The sequence below is a fragment of the Hesperophylax consimilis genome, chromosome 22 (genome assembly GCF_061612785.1).
Source record: "Hesperophylax consimilis isolate HC1 chromosome 22, BYU_Hcon_1.0, whole genome shotgun sequence".
Taxonomy (NCBI): domain Eukaryota; kingdom Metazoa; phylum Arthropoda; class Insecta; order Trichoptera; family Limnephilidae; genus Hesperophylax; species Hesperophylax consimilis.
In genome coordinates, this window is record NC_142857.1 from 4,728,278 (window position 1) to 4,738,784 (window position 10,507).

A 10,507-nucleotide genomic window follows, 5' to 3' on the forward strand; every position below is an offset into this window, starting at 1 on the left:
CGGCGAGGATATCACAGACACTCTGAGTTTGTGAAACTGAGGGGGTGCACACATTAGGGGTTGCAGTTTTAAGAGCTGTTAATTCACCCTCAAGATTCGCCATTTTAACAGCCATTTGGCCAATTGTTCCTAATATGTCATTGGTTCTAGGAATAATTTTAGCGATATGTTCTTTCGTGAATTTATTATTGGGATCCATAATCATGTTGGTCAGTAAGTTCACTGCGTCCTTTGCGAGACAAATATATGCCTGAGCATCCATATTAAGAATGGTTTTTGGAAAGAAAAAGTTGTAATTATTTACTTGCAGATGTGGCTAATGGGACAGCCTAGATATCTCAGCGCACTCGGAACCAATATGTTAGTAGGTACTATACTGGCCAATACACTACTCACTGCGGCTTCGGTATAGGTAGATACCCACAAAGTTAACAATAAAAATACTAAATTGTTTGACACTTGGCGTATTCAAATATTAGTTTTGGATTATTATGAGTTGGTTAAGTGTGAATTAAATAATGCACAATGCAAGCTCTTACACTTCGCCACTTCGAGGTACCAAAATTTTACAGTGAATTTCGGTAAAACTCTTTAAATTTAAATATCTTTGTAATGACAATTTTTTGCGTCTGAACAGCAATAATAAAACTATGAATATGTATATATAATATATTTAAATTAAATATAATATATTTAAATTAAATATTATGTAAAAACGATAAAATTCATCTGCTTCCCAGCAGTTCCCCAATAATTTCCCAGCGATTATTAAATAAATAGTATTTTCTTTCTGATTTCAGTTTAAGGACCTCGTGCAAAAAGTCATGCGCATTCAGGTGGGCGACACGCATGCAGCGGTGGGCGGTGCGCACGCCTTCGTACTTCTGGTGGCAAGGTGCCTGGGCCTGGCTCCAATGAGTTTCAAGCGTACTAAGACCGACAAGCCCGTGAGGTGGCTACTAGCCCTTTCACCAACACTCTGCGTGCTTAGCTACTTGCTTATTACCATCATGCGTGAGTGGGCATTATTATAAACATATAGCGGTGAGTGAATGGTCATGACAAATCTTGCTAAAATATCACTCTGGGAACAAAATTTACGGTAAATGGAGGCGTAGAAGCTATTCTAAATAAGCTTTTAAAAAGTCTGAAAAAGGTACATGACGTGGTAATATGAAGTTGTTATGTTCCTTTAGATGCTAATCACCTAACCTATTGGACATTACTTAGGTTACTAAGAAATGTCCTTTAGTTGTGACGACGTGGAAATTTTTTGGGACGTGATGATGTTTTCGTATTTTGTTAATAATCCGTCTATGACGACTACCAAAAGTTCGCATTCTGGAAGGGGAATTAACAATTTATCGTTAATTTCGTCGGCTTGTTGAGTGTATTGAGCTACTGTTTCGTTTTATGACTGCTTGATGGACGTAAGATTAAGTTTAATCTTATGTTGTGCTTCTGTTTTTCCGAAACTAACTATAAGAGCCGTTTTAAGTTCATGCCATGTTGTTGTCTTCTTCTTATGAGATTTGTGCCATGAAAATAATTCTGGCGTTCTAATGTTCAGTAAATTTTTTTGTTCAGAACTTTCTGGGGAATTCCTCTGATGTTAGCGGTTTCTTCTATTTTGTAAATGAAATCTTCGATATTAGAGAGTTCGTTGTACTTGATTTTCCATGGAGTTAGGTCGTAACTTTTACTTACCGGTGTTGGTATGTTTTTTGTCTTCAATGATTCTGGTGCAATTATTTTTCCTTCCCAATGGAATCAATATTCGGAGCAATTAAATCGTAAGTTTTTTATGTACTTTTTGTTGAAGTAGACTGCGTAGTTAATTAAAGATTTTCTTGATTTGTTAGTCGGAGACAGATCCTTTTTACGAATAGCTTGAAGTAAGATTTCTCTTTTAGATTGGTATATGTTGGTAATTACACCAAATGTAGTTTTTGCAGGTACTGTGAGTGTATCCATGTTAAAGGATTGTTGTTGTTTGAAAAGAGAGAAGAAGAAAATTGGGGACCGAAATTTTTTTAAAGTGTTTGTGAAACCTGGGTTTTTTAATTTTGTTAGTCACTTTTTTATTTGAAAAAAAAATGGCCACAGGTTATTGATTTGGAATTATAAATTGTGAATTTTGAAGAAAAGGAATGAGTTTAAATTACACTTTTTTTCACTTCACTAGTTGTAAAGTTAACACTGCGAATTGGGCACTTGAAAAAACGGTTATACCTAGAATTTATTGGAAGTAAAAGTATAGGTCCTAATACAGTACCTTGTGGGACACCATATTTGACAAGATTGAAACTGCGCAATCATTCTCAAAGTTTTGAACGTTGATGGCTATTTATTATGTTGTTTTGTGTAAAATCATTTATTTTTTATTATAATGTTGGATAAAAGAGGCTTTTTTTAAGTCAAGTAAAATTGTTAGAGTTTTGGTGTCATCTAGGTTGGAATATACACATCCATAATATGTTCAGACAATATCATTACTATCATCGAAGCAATCTCCATACCAGGGACAACTCCACTTTTTCACGACGTTAATTTACTGTTTCGAAAAAAATTCGAATTTGAAATCTTCTAATCTTATTGTCTGCAAGCAGTGTGGACAACCCGATTCTATACGGCAATGCCCGAGTTAGTCTCTTCTGAACTAATTCAATAGTTATTTTTTTAATTCTTAAAATAAGTTACTTAGGTTTTTAAAGCCACGGTGAGCGTCCTCTACTTCTTCCAACAATCTTTCTGCCTGAATTATTAGTTAAGTTACTTTGATCACCTAAAAGTAGTATTGTTTACAGACTTTGCACTGCAAGCGGCAACACCATCATTCAATTCATTTTATTACTCTCCTCACAATTGACTACTAACCCTGGTAATCAAAATATATTTCTCAGTGTGTTTTAGTCTGTTTGGCCTTGTCAGCGAAATGAGAACCCCCTCCAAGCCCTCCATCCACGTGACTGAAATTATGGTGGACTGCTGTAACATCTTGGTGGTGACGGTCAGCTCTGCTTCGGTGGTGTTCGGAGCACCCAGAAGAGCGCGGAAAACCATCATTCTACAGAATCTGCTAACGTATGTAAGTGAAGTCTTGCTAATCTCTCTTTTTTCCGCAGTGTCTCTCAGCATGTTTGGGCTGGCTAGCGAGCTCAGCACGGACCCCGAGCTGTCCATTCGTATGCCCAGCTTGATGCCCAGAGTAGTGGGTTCCTGCGACATTCTGGCCGTGGTGGCCACATCCGCTACGGGGGTCTACGGAGCCCCAAATAGGGTAAAGAGAACCATTCACGTGCTGACCCTTCTGACTTCTGTGAGTGCTCCTGATTTCACCGTTACTGCAAGCCCACTTTTGAATATTCATTGAACGTTTCTTTCCCTTTTGATTTATATGTCTACACTCACTGCTTGGTACATGCCAATTGATTGAACTATTCACATATGAAATTCCCTTAACCATAACCAATGTGTGTCACTTTTTCTTGTAAAATTAGCACGCTTATACTTGGCTAACGTGTCATAATGACGTTATCAGTAACTTCACCGCCAGTTTGGAATCAGCATTAAAATAATTTCTATGATTTTCTCTTCATCCTCATCACAGGTCTTCTGGTGTTCAGTTTTGAACACACCCTTCCTCAATGTTAGATTTTAGCCGTTTCTTCGCAACTCTCACCCATTTGAAGCAGAAATTCTATTTAAATCGTTAGGACTTCTTCTCCGTGGACGAAAGATAGTGTTTCTGGTCTAGTCCCAGTGTGGAGATTGCGACACTCATTCGTCTTCATCTCTAAAATATTGTGGTGATCATTTTTGGTATCGACACTTTTGTCCTTTATTGAACATATATTTGGGGGCGTTAGGTTAAATAACGACCCATTATTACAGCAATGGTAATTTCTCAGGTGGACAGCAGCCTAGGTCTGGAGTTGCTATATTCACATGAACGCGACTCCTGCTTCCTAGTAGTCATAGTCCTACTTCTATGGACGTGTCTTCTGATGGATGATTTTGCCCTGTACGCCATCCAAGCAAAGCTGAACAACACACAATGTGAGTATTCTGATAACATTTTACAACCACTAGTTTTTTTTGTCCATAATATTTTCATGTATCTTGCCGATACCTTTTAGTTCTTGTAAATTTTCTTTTCTAACGAAAGATCTGCTAATTTTATGTATCATGCTTGTGTGCAGTTACTTTCCTCCGGAACTACATTGCATTCTACCTACTGTACTACGTTGTGATTATGCTTGAGGTACAGTTTGCCTATACAGCCCACGCTATTTACCTGAGGATCAAAAAGCTCAATTCAGTACTGGCAGCCACGGGAAGGAACCTTTCCCTCATTGATGGTAAATATTATTATTATTGATAAATAGTTCAGTTATCAAAATGTCTATCTACTGATTCTTACAAACTTGAAATCTTTACATTCCGATAGAAAAATCCAACAACATTAAGCAGTCTTCACCAGTTTTCAAAATAAAGGTTAAACCAACTGATCCCATTAGACGTGGTTTGGTGGACGCTTTAGGATTAGTCTCAGGTAAAAGTATTTCGCTTATAGCACCGTTGTAACATCTCTTTCTTTGTTAAATGTAACGGAACAAGGGTGCCAACAACCATTCTATGTTATTTTGATATCTGTTTATCCTCATACCTACTGCCAGGAAATATTTTTTTAAGTCTTTGATGAAAATAATTGGGCGTTATCATATTTCTCTTCCTTATTTTGGGATCCCCTTTCATCTTTTTTGTTTATTTCATCTTCATCATTTTTTATAAATGCATTTTAAAAGATCTCCAAAAACACGCTTCTATTTTAGTGTAATAAAGTTTGCTTTTGGCTTCATTTCTTTATATAGCATAATTATTTACTTTCATCGTCATCATTATCGACGGTTTATCTTCCGAAGAGATCTATGAAACCTCCAACACTTTAGCTTTGCCTATGAATACGATTTTATCTTCATACCATCTACTATTCAACCACAAACAGGTCTCTCAACTCCTTGTGACAGGTTTGTGAAAAATAAGATTCTTTTGTGGACTACCTTTCATCCTAACTACGTGTCTTAGGATCCATGCCAATTTTATAATTTCTGTTTTTACTTTAACGACCATTCATACAGATAACAAAGAAGCCACATCTCAAGAGCCAGAAGAGTGCATAAGAAAACTTTCAGAGCTTCACGGAATACTCTGTGCAGCTGCCAGAGAAGTGAACACCAGCTATGGTCTTCCAGTTCTGATCATACTCATCAGCACCCTGCTCCACCTCATAGTAACCCCGTACTTCTTGATTTTGGAGATGGGTAAGTGATAAAATCAAATTTACTAGATCTATTTATGGATTGGACACTTCTAAGCATCCAGACTCACGATCTCAAAAATATAAGAGGAAGTTACAGGCTCGAGTGAGAAACTTACTATTTGTGAGGCGGGTATGGGTACCGCCGCCCCTAAAACCATTTATAGGATAACCAACACCTCGTTTGGTAACTTAGCAGGGGTTTCCAGGTTCATGGGGTTAGGTTTGGCTAGGTCTTGGAGGCGGATGCATCTGCCAACCTACTGCGTGGCCGGGCGAGTTGGGAGAGACTGGTTGAAGGAGGCCATTTGAACTCTTCAGCAGGAATCTTAACTCTAATCTTAAATCTGAATCTTCACTCCTGGACATACTGAACCGCAGATGATATGTCATCTTTGGGGATGCTGTGTGGAGGGTATATATTTCCCTCAAGGCCTCCTGTGTGAAGCAAATGTAGAAAATTGAGAAGCGCTCAGCATTAAGCCCATGCTTCTCTCTTCATGCAAAGGTTGCGGAAGAGGTGATTTGATCATGTGCCCAGAATGCTGGCAGAATAACTACTTCAATGAAAAAGACGTCATATTGTTCGTCCCAAACGAAATCGGGAAAATAATTGAAAAAGCTGTGCTTGGAGAAACTGAACTTGAAATGAACACGTCTTTGGGCGTCTTTAAGAAACTTTGATTTCACTCACAAAATTATTCATAACTTGTTTAATTTAATTATTTGAGGTAAAACCCGTTAGACTCAATCTATTATTTCAGATGAGGTATATCTAAAGCATTTTTTCTCTTTCACATATTTTTTTTATTAAACTATTTTTGCCAAATGTATTATGAAAGTTACTTCAATTTTATTGAAATTACTTTTTTTAATAACCTATGAATGTAATATATCATAAAAAAAGAAGATAATGCTTATAACTCTAAACGAACATGAAACAGAACAATACACAGAAAAATGAAAAGTTAACGGTCTTAACTGGGAATCAAGAACACAGGATCTCTGTCTTACTCTGAAAACTTTATAATTCCACTTTTCGTCTTTTTGCATTCTCGTTGCAGATAATATCTGTGTTTTTTTAAATTTTAATTCGTAATTTTTCTATTGTATTTTAATTTTCTTACGTTTTTACACTCTTAAAACAAGGTTGTAACACTTCCTTAAAAATCGCCAATTCTTCAAGTATTTTGTGTCATGTTAACAAAACCTCTCGGAAAAGAGAAGAGAATACTGCTGATTTTTTAAAAATTAAGGAAGTTATATAGCGTAAGTGTTCTAGTAAGTTTTCTTTAATTGCTTTCTGATTTTCTGAAGGTGGTGCGCATCGGCCTCATCATCTGATTTTACAAGCGTTCTGGTGTTTGGTTCATGGCCTCAGATTGTTACTACTTGTGGAGCCATGCCATCGGACTAAAGCAGAGGTAATTAAGGAACCTTGTTTTTAATTTATAAGGGCTCCCACAAACCGGCACGAAATATTACTAGCAACTGTCTCAGTCTTTTGAGGCTTATAGCGGGTTCAGACGTTTCAATTTTAGTTGTTCAACTTTTATTGAACGTTAAGATTTCTAACTAAAAACTTGACCAAATTCGTTTGAAAGAAGGTTCACATCTGTCAATGTGCTTTAAAGTGTTGAGATGATTAACTAAAATTGAAAAGTCTGAACCCTCTATTAAGAGCATGTCCAAACCTGGGTGGAATTTTACTGGATTTTACAACGTTTTTTTCGACGCAAATAATTCGCTACCGCTATAATTTCGCGGCAAGAAGTGAAAAAAGGATTTGTGTTAGCACAAATTATAATAATAATATCACATGGTTTATCCCACAAAGATTGCAAATACATACGAAAAAGAACAAGATATGGCTGGAAATAAGGAAGGAACCGAATGAAAATATGTCATTATTATTACTAATTTGGATTTGTTTGGCTCTTAATCCGAGATAATTTTGTGACCGCCACAGATGCAAAATATTGCAGCCATACGCCATCCTGTCACCCGTTTCTCATCCACAAAAAAATCAAATAAATCTATGCATATATTTGACTATTAAAATTTGAATTATAATTTATCAGGCTGCCAGGACTGGAGACATAGTTGGAGAGATGTTGGGCCATGGAGCTCTTGATAGCGCCGTTCTCAGGAGACTAAAGATCTTCTCTCGACAACTCCTGCATAGTTCGCCTGACTTCACAGCTCTTGGAGTCTGCACACTGGACCGGCCCCTCATTGCCAGTGTAATTTTATTTTACTTTCTTTGTTTAATCTTTAATTTTTTTTTTTAATGAAACGGAGACGGTTTAGATAATTAAGACCCCTTGTGCTATCTCCCATTTAACTTCATTCCTTTGACAGTACGCCGGTCCCTTTGATTCAAAGTTATCATTGTATATTTAGGTATGTATCCTAGTTCCATAATGTATCCATCCCCCCAGGTAGCTGAAACAATATTTCGCCCTGTCTATCTCCCGATTGGAGTCTCTTCATCCTCTTCACATTTCTTGAATCAATAGCAGTGTCCTGTTAGTGGTCTTACCAGTTCCCCATGTGAGTTTCTGTCCACATTGGGCAGTTACCTGGTTCGTTTAAAATTAATGTTTCGTCCTGGGAAGTGAATTTCAAATAGCTTTATCATGATAACCTTATTTCTGGGTTGCTTTTCCACTGACATAAAATCATACTTTAGCTGTTCATTTTTCCTTATATTCCTATCCAGTAAAGACTGTTTCTTTTTTAAATGTACCAGTTCTTAAATAACCATTTGCTAGAAAGCAAACAATTTGCTTTGATTTAATGATTTCTGTTTTCATAAAATAAGTAAGTATCATTTCTTTATGTAATAATAAACTTTTAATAGAAAGAGTCAATATTACGGATATTTGATTTTGTGTCCAACTAGCTAACTAGGGTACTTATAATTGATTTAGGGTAAAGTTTTGGAGTTGTAAATTGTAGTGGACCCATCAACTGGGTGCATTTGAAAAGTGTAAATACTATTATTGTATTGTAATGAGTAATGAGTATTTGTTTGGCTTGATCATGCCATGTCTGCCTCGGGCGTCTTTGACTTATTCAACCATTCATTTCCAAGTCATACATTGTTCTTACACCTTCTTCATTCATCACTTACGCTATTTACCACAAATAGTTATTTGATTCGGGTTTTTTCTAGCATTCACTTAATTTATTTTCATGAAATCCACATTTTTATTGTTGAAAACTCCATTATATCGAATTTTATTCGACTCAGTATCTCAATCCCGTGACAATCTTTTGAGAATTCAAAACACTCTCTTAACACCCCTGACACCAATTACACCAAACTTTTCAAATTTTCAGCCAAATCAGTTCAGTAGTTTTTGAGGAGACAAACAATGAAACATTCATGTTTAAACATATTAAAGGTTATAATCGGATTCGGTTCTGTGTAGTTTTATGGCTAATTACTTTACATAAAAGCAAGATTAAACGGAAAGCACATTTTAACCTTCAACCAGAACTTTTTTTATATGGTAACAGGTGTTACAGGCCTTGTTAAGAGAGGAACGACCTTCTTCATACAAAACATAAATTAAGCGATTTGAGGCCAAAATACTTTACCAAACTGAATAATTATTTTTTGATCAAAACATATAGTAATATGTCCTGTTTTTTTATTTGTGTTTTAAATAAGAAAATATAGAATTAATTTTTATACGATTTTAGAGGCAATCTCGACATTTTTTACATGAATATAATGAAATATAATATAATTTAATGAAATGAAATATAATACTACAAAACATTTTTGAAATTAAATTTTGTGTTCTAAATTATAATTAATACATTTGCATTAATTATTATTATTTCCAAAATAATACAGATTTCCTCCTGTAGACTGTATACTTATTTTTTATGTATTTTATTTTAAAAACATTTTTTGTGTTTATAAATAAATAGTTTTATATATTTTCGTTTTTTAAAATATTCCTTTTTGCAGGTCAGTGCAGCAGTAACCACATACTTGGTGATATTGATTCAGTTTCAGAAGCAAGATGGCAAATAAACTTCGTGAAATAAAATTAAAACTTTAATAAGTCCTCAAATATGAAGCCGTCCAAATTTATTATCTAGAATTACGAAAATTGCTTACGAAGTACTTACCTGTTATTCTGGCTTACTGTTAATTAATTTGACCTAAGAGTAAGTAAGATTACTGTTATTTAATTTGTCTTACTTGAGAGTAGTTAAGATTACTGTTAATTTATTTGGCTTACTTAAAAGTAAGTAAGATTACTGTTAATTAATTTGGCTTACTTACAAGTAAGTAAGATTAATGTTAACAATTATTTTACAAGCAATAATTATTAGCCTGAAACACTCATCCACATTGAAAAATCTCCTGATAAAAGATACATGACGCCAACGGGACATGTATCTTTTATCAGGAGATTTTTCAATGTGGATGAGTGTTTCAGGCTAATAATTATTGCTTGTAAAATAATTGTTACTCTTTGTGCTATGCATAAAAAATATTGTCCTAAACATTTGTTTACCAAAAAAATAATAATTAAAGATTAATGTTAATTAATTTGGCTTACATAAAAGTAGGTAAGATTACTGTTAATTAATTTGGCTTACATAAAAGTAGGTAAGATTACTGTTAATTAATTTGGCTAACTTAAGAGCAAAGTATATTCCTGAGCATATTCAAATAAAGATTTGTACTTACCTGTTAATTTATACATTGTATGTAAAGTGGATAAAACTACAGAATTATTTTTCCACTCGTTATTAAAATGTAGTTGTAATCTATAATGTGCCTGAAACGTATTATCACTATTTTTGTACAATTTTTGTATTTTCAAACATTATGACGACGCCGGAAAGGCAAAACGGCAAAAAGTATTTTTAAAATTTAGTAAAAAATGAGTTAATCATACGGTTTTTATTAGAATTTTTGTCTTTCTTTTGTCTTTTGGATATAATATTTATGTGCTGTAGAAATAAGATCCCTGAGGTGTATATGTGGTGAAACTATGTATGATTGTGTGAGAAATTTGGAGATCCGCGAAGAATGCAAGGCTGATGTAAGCGTAATGAGTAAGATTAAGAAAGGAACTCTCAGATGGTTTTGGCGTGTAGAGCTAATGAACGAAGAAAGGAGTCTATGTAGAATGTATGACGCAAATTTTAATGGTA

General features: G+C 34.9%; 1 protein-coding gene across 1 annotated transcript; it reads left to right on the forward strand.

Moving 5' to 3' along the window:
• The first annotated feature begins 525 nt into the window (after positions 1–525).
• LOC149412728 (gustatory receptor for sugar taste 43a-like) lies at positions 526–9,371 on the forward strand. The gene is made up of 10 exons (XM_089645402.1): positions 526–555; positions 801–1,014; positions 3,126–3,319; positions 3,912–4,059; positions 4,203–4,361; positions 4,451–4,555; positions 5,142–5,324; positions 6,638–6,744; positions 7,402–7,563; positions 9,306–9,371. Exons 1-10 carry the CDS (start codon positions 526–528, stop codon positions 9,369–9,371), a joined length of 1,368 nt encoding a protein of 455 aa, XP_089501528.1.
• The last annotated feature ends 1,136 nt before the right edge of the window (positions 9,372–10,507 follow it).